This window comes from Neodiprion virginianus, chromosome 6 (genome assembly GCF_021901495.1).
Source record: "Neodiprion virginianus isolate iyNeoVirg1 chromosome 6, iyNeoVirg1.1, whole genome shotgun sequence".
Taxonomy (NCBI): Eukaryota; Metazoa; Arthropoda; class Insecta; order Hymenoptera; family Diprionidae; genus Neodiprion; species Neodiprion virginianus.
Genome location: NC_060882.1, coordinates 30,526,819 through 30,545,545, shown reverse-complemented (window position 1 = coordinate 30,545,545; position 18,727 = coordinate 30,526,819). Strand labels below are relative to the sequence as shown.

The following is an 18,727-nucleotide window of genomic DNA, read 5'->3' as shown; positions in this document are numbered from 1 at the left end:
GTGTTAATATGATATATAATAACGCATAATAGTATTATAGTTCTCTGTAGTACGAAGATCTCGTAACATGGTTTTTAAGCCTCGGCTAGTGAATTTCATAGTTATTTCCATCTAGGGATATTTCAAATAGTTAGACAGTTGTTTTAATTTCTTATGGTTACAAGATTCTCGTACTTCGAGTTTGGTTAGTTGATAAAAGTAACATGCAGTAATAATAGTCGATAAAACATACGGACGTTCCGGTCGGATGTTACACCTGAATGCGAATTACCCATTTTATTGGTATTCCTATTGGCCAATGACTAGGCAGCAACTTACTAAATGCTATTGCGGTATTCTGATGCCCATGATGATCGAGACCAGCCCCCTGACCAGCCCCCTGCAACTAGATCGAGTGAAAAAGTAAAAAGAGTAAGCTAGTATGTCACATGATTTTAGTTCTTATTGAGGGCGCTAGCAGTGCAGTTGTACAGGTTGCACGCCGTAAAGGCCGTAAAGGTAATCGCGCAAACCGCGCAACTGTACTAACGCTCTTTACCGAGTGTGACAACATAGACTCGTTTTCTGAAACACGGAGTTGCAGGGAGCTGCCCCTGACACTCACCACTGCTCGTATATCAAAAAATTGTACGCGTTTTGTCCCCGTTTTTTAGTTCCTCTACGTGGCGCTAGTAGACTTCTGACACGCTCGCTGCCCTCGCTGACCACGCACAAGATTGTCAGACAACTACTAGCGCCACTAGTGGTGGAGATTGTCGGCAGAATCGAGGGACATTTTGCGAACCACTTTTAGCAACGTGTGTCAAGGGGCTGATCGAGACACAGGTGGGAAATAGCGTGCTAGGTTGATGGTGCAATTTGGGTTGCCTGTTCCAGGGGTATCAGATCCATGACTGCTGCTGTACATACATACGCACTTCGCTTATCCCGCCGACAGTTCATCCGTCTCCTTTCTACTAGAAATGTTCAAGTACTTGCGGCTGTTTGCTAATTTAAATACGATTGTTTTAATTCATATTATCAGGATACTTATACCTATCAATTTTAATCTGAAGTACGTTATTTGAACTGATGATTTGCATGCCGTTCTAGTCCTATGAGAACTTCACCACGTATTTACACACACAGTTCGGTGCCCGTGACTAACTGCAATAAATTAAGCACTCATCTGACATGTCATCCTCGAATACACTATGATCAAAACATTAGCAAAGTTTCGGCAATTTAATTTCGCTTTTGTAATGTTTCTATGACGGTTAGCGCCCTTCTTTAGTAGTGTAATAATTGTTTCCGAACTATGACGGGTAACTCTTAAACGAAAGAATAGGATCGGATATTTACAAATTTAAAAAAGTAGTGATCAGTTAAGAAGTCGATGATTATTTCAAAATTTTGTTTCACATATTCTCTGTATACACTAATAGGATCACCTTGAGAAAAAAACTTGACAAATTTTTTGTGCTGTGCTTATCAACACGATTGTGTGACTGTGTTCCAGTTGGTGAGGGAAGTATACTTGATGCGTACTTGCTTTTGCTAAAGACATATTATTAATAACTATCTAACATATCTGTGTAAATAATTATATATTATAAATATTGTACAATGGCACGGACAAGTGTGGTACAAGGGTATACTAATACCAAATGAAAGGGAACCTATCTCTTGAAGACGTTGTGTGGTATATAAATGAAGTCGTGTATGCATCGATGGTATGGGTTGAGCACAAGTTTTCAATCGCCAAGAGTCATTGCTTAAGCGTAAAAGTGTGCAAACAGCACCGTCAATATGTATTATTCATCAATTACCATCTCTACGTCATATTGGATAGTTATTAAAATTAGAATAATTGGACACTATTGCAATAATGTAAGATCTCCCACTTCATCAAGTAGAATATACTGATATGTATACAAAGTATATGGTATCTATCGAGAATTTTGACTCCTTTCCGATGGTCATAGATTTTATACTTGAACATATTTTATTTGTTTCGTATTTATCCTCTTACCTTAGATATGACCACCTTGGGTTGTCATAATGTGGAAGATCTGATGCGACAAAGCTGCAAAATTAAGCCTACCAGTTCAGCAATAATGGAAAGTTTGGATAGCCTTCCATCCAATGATCGTGATAACCAGAAACCTAGTGGAGGAAGTACACCATGGCATGATTCGACGATTCATAAAAAATCTCCAGTGCAACCATTAAATGAATCGCACAGCTTTTTACTAATTGATGGAAGAGAGCATCTCAAAGTTTCAAGCACTGAACAATTTATTGAGAATTTAAAATGTGGCGGTAAAAATGTAAAGTTAAAAGTTGTATCCATATTTGGCAACACAGGGGATGGAAAGAGCCACACGTTGAACCAAGTATTTTTTGGTGGTCAAGAAGTATTTCGAACTTCAAATGAGCAAAGCTCTTGTACACTCGGGGTCTGGGCAGCATTTGATCCCACATTAAAAGTAATTTGCTTGGATACCGAAGGACTGCTAGGTAGACTTATCAGTAAATCTCATTAATGATTCAGGAAGAGTTTATAATTATTCTGATTCAATTATACAGCACAGGGGAAGTTTTGAAGCACTTAATGCACATTACTTCACTTAATCTCCGATCAATAATATAATATATTGATGTATTTCCGTTGTAGAAGATGATGGCCTAATACTTGTCTTGTTTTTAGTACAACATTATAGAATAATTTGCTTTCACTACATTTTCAGGAATAACAGCTCATGAAAATCAACGAATGAGACTTTTGCTCAAAGTTCTCGCGGTGTCTGACATTGTAGTTTATAGAACTCGCTCTGAGAGACTTAACCGAGACTTATTTACATTTATTGGAGCTGCATCACGAGCTTACAGTCACCATTTTCAAAATGCACTACAAGCTGTTGGGCAAAGAGAAGGTATGAACGGCTCTTTGAGTGCACTTGGGCCAAGTATCATAGTGTTTCATGAGACTCGGCATACCAGAACATTGTCCAGTAGTAAGTAAAACCATTAATCATAAAGCAAGAAGTAAACCAATTTGCAAACATAACTTCTTAAATATTACAGATGCAACAGAAAGTGCAGAGGATATTTTAAGAGCACGTTTTGATCAGATGCGGTTGGAAATTGAAGCGTTTAGCTCAATAAAGTATGTTGGTGTCGAAACGCCAAATCCGCCAACAGATTATCAACCCTTGAGGAGGGCCATTAAAAATGAGCTGGATAATACGACTGTTCGTTCTGCTAGGAGGCCTCACCTGGTCTATGGCACTCTTAAAATACTCAATGATAAATTTTCTGGTGAAATTGAAAACTTGTCAAACATCCTATTTCCTGACCAGTACTTTACTTGCACTGTCAAGTGCTTGAGCTGTGATTGTAGATGCATCAACAGTATGGGACACCTGCGTGAAGGCAAACCCCATGCTAGTGATTCCAGGTTGAAATACTTCCGTTATTACTGATCATATCAAATTCATAATGAACAATCTCAATTTAGATAGGTTCCCATAGAAGTACTAGCTAATATTTTTGAATGCTGGACTCTTCAAAATGGAACAAAAAACAACAATGAATACTGATTAATTTTGACCTGATTGCAAATGAATTCTGAATATGCAAAATAATTAACAATATAATGTATTGCAGATGTCGTTACCAGCATCAGTATGAAAACTTGGTCTACATTTGTAAAAAGTGTCATGGCAACGGAAGTGAAGTCGTTGTCACTAGTCGTACGCTAACCCAGAGTGATGCAAGCTGGTATGGATTCGCCAAGTATGCGTGGTCTGGATACGTGATAGAATGTCCACACTGTGGTGAGATATATAGAAGTCGACAGTTTTGGTACGGAAATAAAAATCCTGAGGATGCAGCTGTTAGGACAGAAATAACACATGTTTGGACTACGGTATGTCATTTGGAAAAGTTGTTCTTAATCACTGATATTCGTTAAGAAACATATCTTACCCTTCGTCCATTTCATTTCAGGCTAATGCTTCACTGGCATCTCAGAATACTGCTCAAAGAGTTATTGACGGTGTTTCGTATATAACTGAAGCTGTAACCAATGCATCAATTCAACCGACAAAACTATTGACATCCTGGGTTGCCGATCAAGTTGCTCCTACATACTGGCGGGCCAACAACGAAATTAAACACTGTCATAAGTGTAAAGCTCCATTTGGCCCAACAGATACAAAGCACCATTGCCGAGCTTGTGGTGAAGGGTTTTGTGCCACCTGCTCATCAAAAACAAAACCAGTGCCACTAAGAAATTGGTACACGCCAGTTAGAGTTTGTGATATATGTTTTGACAAGGACGATAATTCTAATGAAGATTTGACTGAAAGTTCCGAAGATGTTAGCGCAAGGAAAGTTACCGAACATGTCGTTTCGACATTGAACGTGGTTGGAACTGTCTTGAGTTACTCAAAGTGTAAGTACTTTATCCTTCATCCGTTCATTCTGATTTCTCAGTAACATATTTTGTTACCTGCCATTGGGTATTTATTTGATTATGGATAGACGTGTCTATCATACGAGGCATCTAGCGTTGGATTTAGATACAGCCCGGAAAAATCAGGGAAATTCCAGAAAATTCGGGCAGTTCTAGAATTTTCTCGATTTCCTCTTGATTAAATTTCATTGTTCAAGACACCTGCTGAATTGAATGAATGGCTAGGGGTGACTTTCTTTCACGTAAATACATATATCATCATCTATTTTCTTCCAGTAGGAATGACGAATCTTCATTAAAATGTTAAGTAACCGTGATTAGGTAAACTTGAATGAAATTCGTAAAGTCGCTACTATTTTGACTTAGATCGAAGATATTATGCGTATAATTCAATGAATTTGCATACGAGAAAAGTGAGTATATTCGGTAAAGGTAGTTGAAATGTACCCTGGAAGAAAGCAATATTAGTGCTGAGAAAACTAGGAAATATCAGAGAATGAAATATGCCATTGACGTTAGACAACCTATCATACAGAAAAATTTCATCCGATGTTAGTGATATCGAAAGAATATGATTACTCGACTTCAAATGCAGTATCCTGAATGTTACGAATACAATGTTGCATTTATAAAGTTTATAATGACAACCAATGAACATCTTGTGTGACAACAAAATATTCTCGTTTATTCAGCACTGATCAAGGATACAGTGAGGCCAAGCTACTGGGTACCTGACTCGGAAGTAACAAACTGCTGTGTCTGTGCGGTAAATTTTTCAGACACAGTGCCTTTACATCACTGCAGGGATTGTGGCCGCGGGGTTTGTCAAGATTGTTCTACTCATCGAAAGCCAGTTACTCGACGTGGTTGGGATAAATCTGTTCGTGTGTGTGATCTGTGCATCAAGATCGATTGAAAAATGACTGTTATTTTAATAACTTGATGGCGAGCTATTAAGAGTTATATAAATGTAAATAATTGTTATCCCGATGTCGAGTAAAGACCATCAAAGAAATTAGATGGTCTGAATTTCTAAAAATAACCATTGATAAGTGACAGTTATTGAGACATTGCAAATGTTTTTTTTATTTGCAATGAAAAGATTCAAATTTCTCCCCAAAGCATCCTGCGTTACATTTCTTTAAAATTATTAGCAATTGTTATTGCTATTGCCTATATTAACGTCTTCTTTTAACACTGGGGGGAAAGAAAAACTGCAGCAAACCTAGCCCAGGTGCAGCCAGACTGAGTTCAAAATTCACCTTGTCGATTCAGCATCTGAACAACCTGCCATGTCGTATATATTTTGCAGGCTGTTGCTCAGGTCTTCCTTGATTCGCTAGTGATTTGAACTCGAGTCCTTTGTTCCATAACACTGCACGCTAGCTGAAGGTTATTGTAGTCTGTATCGAACAGTAATGTTAGGTGAAAGGATGCTTACATGAGGAAGAATTTAGAAAAATACCACAGCAGTGAATATATTTTCATGTTCTTATACACATTTTTAAAAATAACCTGTAACTTTAACAATCATCATATTGTTCCAATTCCGTTTTAGTGTGAAAGTCATTGCAATATCGTTAATTTTGACATAAGACTGTGACAGTACCTATTCCAATATTATTATTCTATCGTATTTGTGTATTCTGATTTTATTTTCCTTTTTCAAGCATGATTCCTGGAAACGAAATAAATTTTGAATGATGAATATAACAGGCTGATTGGCATCAACCTATTGAGTTTTTAATATAAGTATGTGTACTCTTTGAATATCATTATAAATTAAGGTAGAATAGGTGGCAGACTAATGACATAATTGATGGCCTGTGGCATTACCTATATCAAAGGAATTTGTTAATTACCTTGAACTAGGTCATTAAGGGATTTAAAATGAATTCAATAGAGATCTTTCAAAATAGCCCTGAATACAAGATAAAATGAGACACCCTAATACATGTGGAATACACTATAATTATTCAAATATTCGACAGTCTGACTATGGGAACTATTGAATTACAACATTGCATTTCATTGAACTATGAAGTGAAGAAAGGGGATTAAAAAAAGGTCAACATTGATCGTTCTTCTGTCCGCTAATTGTCTACATCTCTAATCGGCCCGACGACCAAGGGTGCGTTACGTGTGCTCCGATAAGACCAACATGCTCCAGCATATAATTCCCTGGATCTAGCGACAGATGGAAACGGAGTCATTGCCACGTGATCGGAGCACAAAACAACCAAAACAGAACAGATAGCAACAGATAGCGCGTGCGCACGTAGTTCTGACGAAATACGTACTCGTTAAATGTAAATATTCAATGTTAGAATAACAAATGTATAATACGGTTGAGTGTCATCATACGTTGAAATTGTAAGCGAATATTGCTGGTTTATTGAAGCTCAAATCTCTGTCACGTATACCGCGTTCGTGCGTACAAGCCAAACTCGATCCATAAAGGAAAGTTAGGTTATGACGTCACCGCAGCCATATTTTGTCGTCACAACATGGTGCCGTGATCAGCTGGGTGTTGTGTAGTGTGCTGCGATGCCCGTCTTTAGAAAAGTTGTTAAGGACACCGTTTATCTTCTCGAATATGTAAGTGACCCAGTAGTTGTAATTATATTTGAAGATATTTACGTCTAATTCTTCTTCTTATGAAATAAATAAACGTACCAGGTCTGAGCAAATAAATTCCAAAGACGCAAAATATTAGTTCATGCGTGCCATTTGAGATTCTGCAGAGAAACTGTTCCGAAACACAAATTGAATGCTATTTCGATCTTTGTTTCGCAAATACATATTAAGCCGTATGGCTTGAAATGCATCCTAGTACGTCTTACTATTTCGCCACACTGTAGCATTTTGCGGATAACGCTACTGGAAACATAGTATGAAATATGGATTTCCGAAAATTAAATTTCTTTTATGATTGAGTGTGCAAATTTTTATTACTAGATCCAATAGTTGAGAAGAAATTTGATTTATTTTCGAATTTTACACCATTTTGATGCCATTTGCAAGTGATGCCGTGGCCATTTTCATGCATGCTTGAGTTTCGTAATCAATCTACAACTCCATATTTGAATTCAACAAGTAATTGCATTCAGTAGCCTGAAACTTCCCCGTCACGAGTCCTGGCTTGCTGATAACACGAAACTGAATTTAAATATAAATACACTGCAAGGATTTTCCATCCTATTTGATTGGTTAATACGTACATATTACCGACGTAACTTGCGCAAAACATCTTCAAGCTATTCGTGAAACAGTGATCACGATATAAATACACATGGTAATGATCGTATCGCGTGTATGCATACACACGTCGATTCATGACTATTCATATAAACAAGGAGATATGGTTTGGTTGAGGCTATGCTTTTAGTAGACAAGCCGGCTCCAACTATAAAAACTCTCGGCGCATTATTTTTCCTATTGACATGTTGCAAAAAGTGAAGAGCTGTTCCGCACAACACAGGTATAACGAAGGCTGGAACTATCTGACGCCATTTTTCAATGCATTTAAGTTTCACCGACGCAGTTACCACACAGATTTGAAGAGGTACGGGAGTGGGTTCTTCATTAATGATCAATTTGTATCCAAGCCAAAGTGAACCAATTTTAATAATTGCTAGTTAAGCGAGGAGTGCATAGCTTTTTTTAACCGCTCTCGTACAAGCTGACGCCATTTTGTCGCTCATTAGTGAATAAACAAATGACAATGCAGGTACTCTGGATTCGAGACCGAGGTTAGGCGCGTTAATTTAAGCCCGGATATTTCATAGGCGAGAACAGATTTTTTCAACGATGCTTTTTCACTCTGCGTTTTATTCCTGCGTCCCATCGAGACTGGAGCAAGTGGCACGTGATACCCCCCATTTGTGATTACAGCCATTTAGACGAAGGCATTATTTGAATTTGGAAGTAATCTTTTTTTCCCCGACGAATAGCGTTTCACTTTCCGAAATAGCTCAGTTTGCTACATGCAAACTTTGTGCTTCGGATCTTAAATAATCATGCTTGGACATCCAAGCAGTGTAAATTTTCGGATATGCTGTTGAATTTACTTGCGTGTAATGTGAGTATTAAAGTTGAAATATCAACATCGCAACATACATATGTAACGCCGAGACATGGTTACAATATCACAAGATATTTTGCAAAACAAATTCCCAAATTATAAAGCAATAGATTCTTTGTACTGCGATTTCTCAAGAGTTCCACAAAATTTCATTATTTGAACAGATTATCCAAGGCACTTTTCAATGGTGAATTTGTATTGTTAACCTTACTTGAAATTAATTTGAAGAAATACAAGTCATATTCAATGACGATTTTTTCATTGCAGTGACCGAAATTACGGAGGTATAATGGCTCCAGATAAACCAGATGCTGGCGATGTCGAAGGCACGGTTGGCCTACCGATTACTCGAGTATTTAGTTGCGGAGATGCAGCTTACGTTTTGAAAGAGGGAGACAACGCTAGCGTATTTAGTGAATCAAATTTGGTTGATGGGATCCATGAGGAAGTCGGCATAATTGATAAATCTGTAGAAAAGACCAATCATTCGGACGATGATTTGACCTCTCTCAGCTGGCTGCATCAACAGAATTTATTAAAAGGCTTAGAAATTTCTAGACCTGCAAAAGACTTGCAAACGACAATAAATTTGAACAATAATGTTTGCGATGACACTGCTGACTTATCAGAAAACACAAATTCCATTTCAAGTTTAGATGATGGCTACTCTCCAGGTAAACGCTTATTAGTTGTTGGAAGAATCACAGAACTATAAGATATACTACACATTAGAATTGCAAAAATTGCTTCGAAAACCAAAGAGAGTGTACAATGTCCGATACGGAGATTTTTTAATTCATAGTCTCATACTTGAGAGAAAAATATACAGTATAGCCTGAACCTTAAGTTCACCTTTTATTTAACAGTCTTATATATCAGCATCGGGCAAAGTTAATGTGGCTAGCACTTCATTCTCCAGGTTTTTGGGGAAAACATTCTTATTATCATTTGGCATAATGGAAAAGATGATTATCAAAAATTGTTTCTATTTTTACAGCTGTCGAGGGTAACATAAAAATACATAATACAAATTTAATGCTGATTCAGGGGCAAAATTGCCAAAATACAAGCAAAAGTTACCAGAAATCAGTGCAGATTTATCAGGAGTCGGTAAAAAACCACTACAATTCGGTACAAAATAATCAGGCAAAGATATCTTTGAGTAACAACAATTTGCCAGTGTCGAATCGTAACAAACATCCAACTCACATACCTTACGATCCTCATTTGCACAGGAACAGTAAACCGCCATATTCTTTTTCCTGTTTAATATTCATGGCGATTGAAGACAGTCCTGTCAAAGCACTACCTGTCAAAGAAGTTTATGCATGGATCTTGGATCACTTTCCATACTTCAGAAACGCACCTACAGGCTGGAAGAACTCTGTTAGGCACAATTTGAGCCTGAACAAATGTTTTCGCAAAGTAGAGAAAGCGCCGGTAAGTTTCAACAGAAAAAATTTGAATCAACTAAACGTCACAAGGATATGCTTCTTTTTCATTTCAATGTCAATAATGATTTCCACATTGTAGTCCTACTTGAAATATAGATCAATATGTTTAGAGATAATTGATGCACGTTGAACGTTCTTCTTTATTTGTCAGAGAAATGTGTGCTTTAAATTGATGCAGAATTTTTTCTTTAGTTTGTGTTCTTTGTATATTCACATAGAATTGTACACCATTTTTTTCTATGCTTGTTACGTAAATATTACCGATTCAAATCATTCAGCGTTTTTCATACATTTTCTGATTCCAGAACTTGGGAAAAGGATCGTTGTGGATGGTTGATGCACAGTATCGTCCAAATCTGATACAAGCATTATCCAGAGCGCCTTTTCCTCCATTAACTGCTCAGAACCTCTCTTCACCTGAAAAAATTCCTAGAAAAAATGCTAGTGCACGTCTGCCGGATCCAGTTTTATTCCCATACTTGTCAAAACGTCTTGCTTCTAGTAATATAGGGGATAGTCCGGAGGCTGAGATCGACAGCGATGTAGATGCTGCAGCAGCTGCTATGTTATCCTTCAAGCATGGACCGATTATCTTAAGTCATAACAAAGGTATGAAATTTGCTAGAATATTGGAGATAGTATAATTATTATTAACAGTATTTTGTAATAGGTGGTTTGTGAATTTTCAGACCGTAAAAGAAAATTGGTAGAAACAGATAAGCTAGTACCAATAATTACTAGGAGCTCGAGCGAAGACCACACTTATAGCTGTATTACATCAATCAAATTAGAAAGGTAAAGTAATATACGTACTATAATCTGGAGAAGTTAGGTTAAACTCTATAATGAGAGAATAACGAATCTATTTTAAATACCATGTAGCAGGAACATCAAACATTTGCGGCTCAGAGCCATCTCTTTTCACATCCAATAGACTTAATTTCTTCATTTCTTAATCAGTTTCCGAAGGTACGTAAGAACAAATCGAGGCGGATCTTGTGATATATCTTTTAGTCAAGGAACAATGATAGTTAAAATAAGGCATTCTAGTGAAGGTACAAACCACTTGGAGATATCAAAGCCAGATGCGTCACATGTGGCCACCCATGCGGTACACTGTTAAAACTTGGTATAATAAAATTTCCTTTACAGTAAGAGGTGCGGGGGCTCAGATGTGGCCGGCACAGATTTTGACGAGCAACGAAAAATAGCAGAGGGTGCTGATGCGCTTTTAAACTTGGCAGGAGTTAGTACACCTCTTATTCAAGGAAGATTGCAGACGCACAGTGATCCACCTGGGTCGATGAAAATGCATGAAACTTCGAAAGTGAAAAGGCACTCTAATCCAAGTGAGTTTTCCAATAATTCTGAAAAGAAGCGTAGGCGCTGGCGAGAATGGGGCGACGGAACCCGATACCTCAAACAAGTTAGGGGTTAGTACTGAATACTGCAAAGAATATTGCAATACACTGCGCATGGTGACTAAGCATTGTCAATGCTTCGAGGCTGACAGCTTAATGACAATGAATGTCACTTATTCTGTAGCGGTCGTTGATCACAATAACTATCAGTTTCTTAGGGTTTAAACAAAATTCAACTGCTTTTTTCTCACATTCTTTTAAAGAGTGTTCCGTACTATTTCATTTCGTATTTATTATAGAATCGTTAATGATGCAATGGATGAGTGATTGTTCAGTGTGTCGCTATGGTGTCTAACATGTTTTTCAAATTGACATGTCTTGGTATTCGAAGAGAGATAGAGTATTCTTATCTACTACGTTTTCTTGCATACAAACAAGACCATTCACGTGGAACGTGCAACCCATAAATTTTCAAAGTCTGTCATTAACCATTGGCCAAATAATGTGGATAAGTTTTGGAGTGTTGAGTCAGTGCGATGCCAAACAATTATACTTGCTGGACTTAATTCAAAGTTATCACAAGCGAGTCTTCCTGGATCAGCCGCACTAGTCGTAAACGCCTACGTGGGTGTTCTGTACCAAATCGATCTACCACGGACACTTACCATTTGGAATTTTTACTTCCAATTAGTCTATTGTAAGGGTAATTGAAAAGCAATTTGAATATTCCAGATTTTTTTTTTTTTTTTTCACCATTAAACTGATGTTAATGTTATTACGTAGGTACTTGCTACCAAATCATTTTTAAAAATTTTTTTAGTGCAAACTGGTGGTTAAAAATCTGTGTTGTACTAAAATTCATTACAGTGAAACAAATGTCTCTGTGACATGAAGTGACAGAGAAGAAATATTACTGAATAATTTTCTGTATTCCATTTTTCTCCAAAATCAGTCGAAAATCGGAATATTTACATTGCTATTTGTTATTGATTTTTGGAAATGCTACGATAAATTGGTTGTTGAGTTAAAAAAAAATTTTATGCCTAACCAAAAGTAAGAATAGCTCTAGTTTAAATACTGACATTGAATGAATACACTGAAAATGTGCAATACAATCGTAAACTGAACATTTTGCAAATGAGGCGTGAGTCATATATCACACTAATGCTCGGTTGAAACCAAACGTTCTGCATTCGTGTTATATTATGTGTGTACTTCCTGAAACTTTATATACAAGACAGCTGTAGAGCTGATCAATTATTCCATTGATTGTCATTTGTTCTGTACAAGTAACCTTATTGAAATCTGATCACACATTGAATCAGTGTTCGAGATTCTCGAAAGACTTAAGCAATCTGGTACACCAAAAGATGATAGATATATGATTAATATGTTGATACAGAAAAAATTGATTTACTGAACATTTTCTTGTTATTTATAATGGGAAGATTCCAAGAAAGTTAACAATTCTAACCGCAGTGAGGTAACCGAAGTGATATCTTACATGTAGTAATCTATCTGCCAGTGAATATAGTTCATACGTTAAACTCCCGGTATATGACTGACCTCTTTTTTTCAGTATGTCAAGTGTACAAGGGTATTTCGCATTTCCTCAACACTTGGTCAATTGTAGCATCCAAAGTAGATTTACCTCCGCTCTTGTGTAATCCGTAAAACTTTCCATTTTTATAAAGGATTTGTAATATAAATTGAAAAGAAGATGAACAAAGGATAACGGCGACCAAGTCCTGATTTGCGAATATTTTCCCTAAAAGCTGTTTCACTAATCAATGACTTTACTTGGTGGAACCTATAAATTATTACAAGTTTTCCGTGGAACAAATAGAATTTTAACTACGAGTTGTTAGTGAAATTGAATAATTTCAACTTATTTATGTGACTGGCTTCCGAACAGGTAATTAAAAATTTTTACTCTGCTAATACTAAAAAAAAGTTACAGTGGGTGAGGATCGGTAGTAGGTCGCTTTAGTATGAAATGCCTAATTCATAAGTACTAAATTACTTTGTACAGTTATAAATTATGAATAGAAGAAAAAAAAGTACTACTGCACAAGTGGGTAAAAATTTCACATTTCTTTTGGTTATTCTAATCATTAATACATATCCAATATACACACAAGTTAGGACGGCTTCGACAAACCTTTTCTCGCGAATTAAGGAACAACGCCCGATTAATAATTTCGGAGTGGTCTTGCATATTTGGAGAAGCAGACAAACCTTCTTCTGTTGCATGTTAAATGAAGGAATTATATTGACACTCTGATAAAGAACGATAATATTAGTAGTTTGCTGAAATACTTAAATTTGATCATTTCATCCATGTATCAGAATAATTCTAGTTTATGTACAATACTTACAAGTTTAAACACCCGAGTAAAGTTGATTCTAATCCCCCCCCTCTGCCCCGCCAATTTAGCAGGTCGAAAGTAAGGTTGGTTTTAGCACTTTCTAACCAATGGCAGCGCCGCATCGAGTCGATTCGGAGTGTGTTGTTCAATGGTCATATGTTAGACGACAGCACTGTCAACCTTGATTCGAACCCCCTAAACTGAAAGTGGTCAAAATCGACTTCACTTGGGTGTGCAGAAGTAGATGAATATTTGGAGGGGGTATTAAATTGCTAACAGTGTTGAGATGACAAAGAGAAAATTTTTCCAGTATATGATACTGAATCCCCTTGTACGTATTCATTTGAGTTATACAGTTTCGATCCATTGATTGATGAATATGGCAGTGCTTTTCAAAGTAAACCTGTATGCTCGGATTTCGCAGCTCGCCTAATGCCAAAATCAACCCAATAGCACTAAACTTCAAGCAATAATAGAATAATGATTAAAATTAAATCTTAAGTACACATATTATTAAATAATAATTCAATCGTTAGCAAATACAAAACATTTTCGTATGTAAACTTGGAACAACAAAATTTTTAACATCATCGAAAACAAAACTCCATATTAAACTCCTAGAAAGTCTAATTAATTATAATAGAGAAATTCTATGATACATTTTTTTTCTGTAGATATGTATAGAGATACAATTGTTTATATTATTCGATAGACAAATTGGTAATATATTTAAAAATATATATATAGACCAGCCGATACAGATTTTTTCGTAACTTAAATCTCACCTGAAAACCAACTGCAAGACGATTTGAAATATGGTTTACACATAAAAACGTGCAGGTTTCTAACTCTTGAGTTTTTTTTTTTTTTTTTTTTTTTTTTTTTTAAGTACAAATTAGTATGTAGTAATGGAAGCGCACAGCACCTTCAATCGGCTTTTTCGCGCACTCAGACGCTTAGCCCGACGTTTGGATGCATTTTTCACCCATTTCAACGCAAAATAACGCCATGGTATGAACGGACGATTTGTAGTACATAATCTACTATAAAAATCCGATTGAAAAAACGTCCTACTTTTTGGAATTTTAGGATTTTTTTTCATGGCTGAAACAGACCGCATAGCGTCGATCTAAAGCTCATTTTAATTCTCTATAACTCTTCTCTACAACTATCTTCATTAGTTTTCATTCTAGAAGTGAAAAACTAGTAATATAGAGAAAAAACGGTTTTCCCATCCTTATACAGTAAAAAAAAAAAAAAAAAAAAAAAAAAAAAAACCACCGAGTTGAAAGAATGCACGTTTTCATCTATACATCATGTTCAAAATTATGGGTACAGTTGGTTTTTGCGTTGGACTTATGTTACGAAATCGGTTTTATTTTCGCTGTCGGTTGGTTTAATAACATAGTCGAAATATATCATGCGGTATGTACGTTGCAAGTTATAATTCGACGAAAATTTGAATTTGCAACATGCATGCTACCATAGATTAGTAATCCAGAAAAATCCATAATTTTTCGCGATTTCTACTCTTCCCGCGGCTATACTGAGATGATTTTAAGCTGTGCTGTATATAAATAAACCATACGACGCATCTTAGGACTAATTCCTGACCTGCGCCAATTACAAAGTATTTTCATCTACTACGCTCATCGTCAGCAGAATAGGCAATAAGTAAATTCAAATGTGCCTCGACCGAAAAATACAGAAGCTTTAATCGCACAATAGTTTAACTTGTTTGGTTTTATGAAACGATTGAGATTAGTTTAAAGGAGTTTTTCTGGTACATACAAATAAATAAGTTCACTAGTAGTCAATTCGTATGTGTAACTTTGACGGATGTGTATTTCCGAACATGGTATTTTCTGTGAATTCTGCCATTTCTGCAGTTTAAAGAGGAGAAGATGATGGTGAGCTAGAATGTCGATGAACTATTTTGTCCAGTACCTGCATAAAAAGCTTTTTAGTGTAGAAATGAAATTTCGTGTTATTTGAGTTCTTTTTGGATTGCTGCATTCATAGAAAATTATATTAATGAACAGCTATTTTTTTTTCAACTGTCAAGAAATTGAAGCTAAACTCTGCTTTTTCCGGTATTACAACCGTGATTAAACAGTATAAAAGTATTCGACTTCTATGATTAACGAATTTGATACTTGTGTGAGTGATTTCAAACGGCAATGAGCTGAGAAGTGAAAGCTTTGGATTGGATCCAGGCATGGGAAAAAGTCCCTGACTAAAGTTATGCGTAGTAAAATCTATATAGAGAGAAGGTATATTTTTACAGGGCTCTGCCCGAGTGATAAAAGCTCTTCCTAATAATTCGCTACTTCATGGTTCATTAGTTTGAAGTTCTAAAAGATTATTATCTAGCAAATTTAATACCATGTTCAACATTCGACACGTGCCGTGACACAACTCGAACAATGCTGTTTATGTTTGCGTGGTGGTAATGTACACATGTGTACAAGTATATTTATATATGGATAGTTACAGGATGTTAGCTAAAAATTTGGATGATTTTTAGCTTCCCTCAATGACCTTAAATAATTATTTAGCAAATTCATGCAAGTAGAAGTCATAATTTTATTTATTCAATAATAAATCAATATAAAAACCATTGGTTATAAATTTTGTCATTGGTCAGCATTTTTCAAATCTTGGAGTTGAAGCTTTTCTACCTCCTTACCACAGGCGAGTTCGGTAATTGTCAATTGTTAGTTCGATTTCCTCTGTGCAGGTATTTTCAAATAGCAAAGTTTGCGCAGTAAGAATCTCGAGCACTCCGAGGTACTCAGAGTGGAATTACATAATCCAGTTAATGTTTACATTATTTGTTATTCTGTAACTATCTACCAAATAATTGGATTAGATTTTTATTTTATTAATTGTTTATGATTTGATACAGCAATGGAATTATAAATTGATAAAGCCTTGACGGGCCGTGCTGCCAAATCTTTTTTATGTGATCGTAGCTAGTCTACTATATGTATAGGGGCATCAAGACTAAGTACATTGAGAAGATAATAGCTATGGATATCAAAGTGAACGAAATGATATCTCTTCCACTGTTATCTTCAAAGCAATATAATCGTTCTAATAGCAATGATAATAGTAACAAGAAAACAGCAATAATAAAACTATTGTGAAACATGTTTTACGAGCATTCAATGATAGATATCATAAAACAACTGTGAAACATCATATGAGGTTATCAATTTGGTGTCACATTATGTATGTATGTGTTACCTTTGATATCTATTGGCATTACTTTCCCATTTACATGCTTCAGTCGGGATAAAAGAACAATGTACCCTAGACTATTGTATAGTGATGTAACTAAAGTAATAATTTATAAATTTATTAAACTGTTAAGGCTAGCTTCCGTTTGCTACGACTGAAGGTCTGTTCTTCCATGTAGCTTATTCTAAAGTATCTGGTCAGGCAGGGATGGGAAAGGGGGGCGGGGCATTTGAATCCATTCATCATCACAATAGAGGTAGCTGGTCATTAAGTTAGCTTAAGATAAATGGTTAGCAACGTAACATAACATGTAAAGCAATATACCAGTAACACCTGATATCGGAAGAAATACTCTTTAATCAGCCGGTTTCCTCAATATCACCACCATCATCATCACTGCCGCGGCCGCCGCCGCCGCCACCACCACCACCACCACCACCACCGCCACCGCCACCACCACCACCACCATCACCATCATCATCATCATCATCATCATCATCATCATCATCACTATTATTATTATTATTGTCGGATAACATGTACGGTTTTTCCATGTACAAATTGTTTTCAACGTTAATATCAAAGAATTTTACTGTATACACACACATTGTTAACGGATCGATCCTGCTATAGTGAAGGTTTAATATCGACAAACTTTGATATCCTGTTTGCTTCTGATGTATTTACATGTATGCTGACGATGTATATTACTCTATTAGTCATTTAGGTACTTACAATTAATGCTAGTCTCTGTAATAAATCGCATAAGGTATGTAAGTATATAGTTACCAAGTTCTCTGGTATTAACGTACAATTGTGTCTGTTAAGTTTTTGTTTATGAAAAATTTGTTGTTTAACCTAAGGAGAAGAAAACAGAAAAAATTTGGTGAACGAAAGAACGATGGAAATGATATATTAGAGGAAGAGAATGAAAAAAAAATTATTTATTGGATTTTAAAGGAAAGTATAGTAATTTTCGGCACGTGCGATAAAAGTGGCTGATGATGATTTATCAAGAATTCAAACACTAACCGAGGACAATCAAAAAATACATGTTAACGTAACATTTGATTTTTTTCCGTTGTGCGACGTGCCAAACAGTTTGAACCTTTCATTTCTTGGATGAAATATACATGTAATTGATAGTACGATATAAAAATTTTGTTGGCGTAATATATTACATTATATTATATTATATTATATTATATTATATTATATTATATTATATTATATTATATTACATTACATTATATTATATTGACTATTATTCAATGGTCATTATTATCAATGAGTAATATTAATGAATCACTGTAAAATGTTTGTTAAGTTTCTTGGCCTTGCTTGCAATTAAGTATAATATTTTTAAGCTTTATATATACGACAGACTTATTTTACAATAAATATAGGTATGCATATGTGCATCTACTGATATATTTACATACGTACCTATATCTGTATGTATAAACATACACGCGTGTACAGTATATATGCAAAATATATACACACATATACGTGTAACGAAAAGAAATGATAAATTTATTATTATGTATTTGAAACCCTATTACATATATATGATATAAATTATAATACATATTGTACATTGGACGGTTCTTTATTACTTGTATAGTGTATACATATGTAAACACATATAGGTATAAGTTACATACGTTTTAACATAATAGAGACATACCCCGCGTACTTGATATATATTGCAGATATTCGTACAAGTAATTAATTATACTTTGTGCCGTATATAA

General features: G+C 35.7%; 2 protein-coding genes and 2 long non-coding RNA genes across 8 annotated transcripts; 2 read left to right on the top strand and 2 right to left on the bottom strand.

Annotated features, from left to right (window-relative positions):
• The first annotated feature begins 868 nt into the window (after positions 1-868).
• On the top strand, positions 869-5,474 carry LOC124307215 (zinc finger FYVE domain-containing protein 1-like). Of its 3 annotated transcripts, XM_046768706.1 has the most exons (7): positions 869-970; positions 2,017-2,499; positions 2,730-2,996; positions 3,067-3,439; positions 3,649-3,910; positions 3,991-4,438; positions 5,152-5,474. In XM_046768706.1, exons 2-7 carry the CDS (start codon positions 2,019-2,021, stop codon positions 5,373-5,375), a joined length of 2,055 nt encoding a protein of 684 aa, XP_046624662.1. In that variant the 5' UTR covers positions 869-970; positions 2,017-2,018; the 3' UTR covers positions 5,376-5,474. The 3 variants fall into 3 exon arrangements, with proteins under 3 accessions (XP_046624662.1, XP_046624663.1, XP_046624664.1); XM_046768707.1 differs by lacking the exon at positions 869-970 and having other exon boundaries at positions 1,944-2,499; XM_046768708.1 differs by lacking the exon at positions 869-970 and having other exon boundaries at positions 2,730-2,915.
• LOC124307230 (uncharacterized) lies at positions 3,104-4,097 on the bottom strand. Its single transcript, XR_006908771.1, has 2 exons — positions 3,970-4,097; positions 3,104-3,875 (listed from the first exon to the last, which is right to left on the bottom strand). It is a non-coding gene; the product is annotated as an uncharacterized LOC124307230 (long non-coding RNA).
• Positions 5,475-5,554: 80 nt separating the features above from the next.
• Positions 5,555-8,314, bottom strand: LOC124307229 (uncharacterized). Its single transcript, XR_006908770.1, has 3 exons — positions 7,681-8,314; positions 7,136-7,604; positions 5,555-6,646 (listed from the first exon to the last, which is right to left on the bottom strand). It is a non-coding gene; the product is annotated as an uncharacterized LOC124307229 (long non-coding RNA).
• On the top strand, positions 6,697-18,498 carry LOC124307221 (forkhead box protein N3-like). Of its 3 annotated transcripts, XM_046768728.1 has the most exons (7): positions 6,697-7,057; positions 7,941-8,024; positions 8,811-9,217; positions 9,541-9,983; positions 10,303-10,606; positions 10,687-10,792; positions 11,150-18,498. In XM_046768728.1, coding segments are annotated over exons 1-7 (1,632 nt in total). In that variant the 5' UTR covers positions 6,697-7,055; the 3' UTR covers positions 11,436-18,498. The 3 variants fall into 3 exon arrangements, with proteins under 3 accessions (XP_046624684.1, XP_046624685.1, XP_046624686.1); XM_046768729.1 differs by lacking the exon at positions 7,941-8,024 and having other exon boundaries at positions 6,702-7,057; XM_046768730.1 differs by lacking the exons at positions 6,697-7,057; positions 7,941-8,024 and adding an exon at positions 8,413-8,540.
• The last annotated feature ends 229 nt before the right edge of the window (positions 18,499-18,727 follow it).

Bases quoted from the DNA above. Each gene is read 5' to 3' on its own strand.
- LOC124307221 (XM_046768728.1), top strand. The intron at 8,025-8,810 runs GTACGGGAGTGG...TTTTCATTGCAG, and splicing joins TACCACACAGATTTGAAGAG to TGACCGAAATTACGGAGGTA. The intron at 9,218-9,540 runs GTAAACGCTTAT...CTATTTTTACAG, and splicing joins AGATGATGGCTACTCTCCAG to CTGTCGAGGGTAACATAAAA.
- LOC124307215 (XM_046768706.1), top strand. From the start codon at position 2,019: ATGACCACCTTGGGTTGTCATAATGTGGAAGATCTGATGCGACAAAGC. The intron at 2,500-2,729 runs GTAGACTTATCA...CTACATTTTCAG, and splicing joins GGATACCGAAGGACTGCTAG to GAATAACAGCTCATGAAAAT. The intron at 3,440-3,648 runs GTTGAAATACTT...AATGTATTGCAG, and splicing joins CCCCATGCTAGTGATTCCAG to ATGTCGTTACCAGCATCAGT.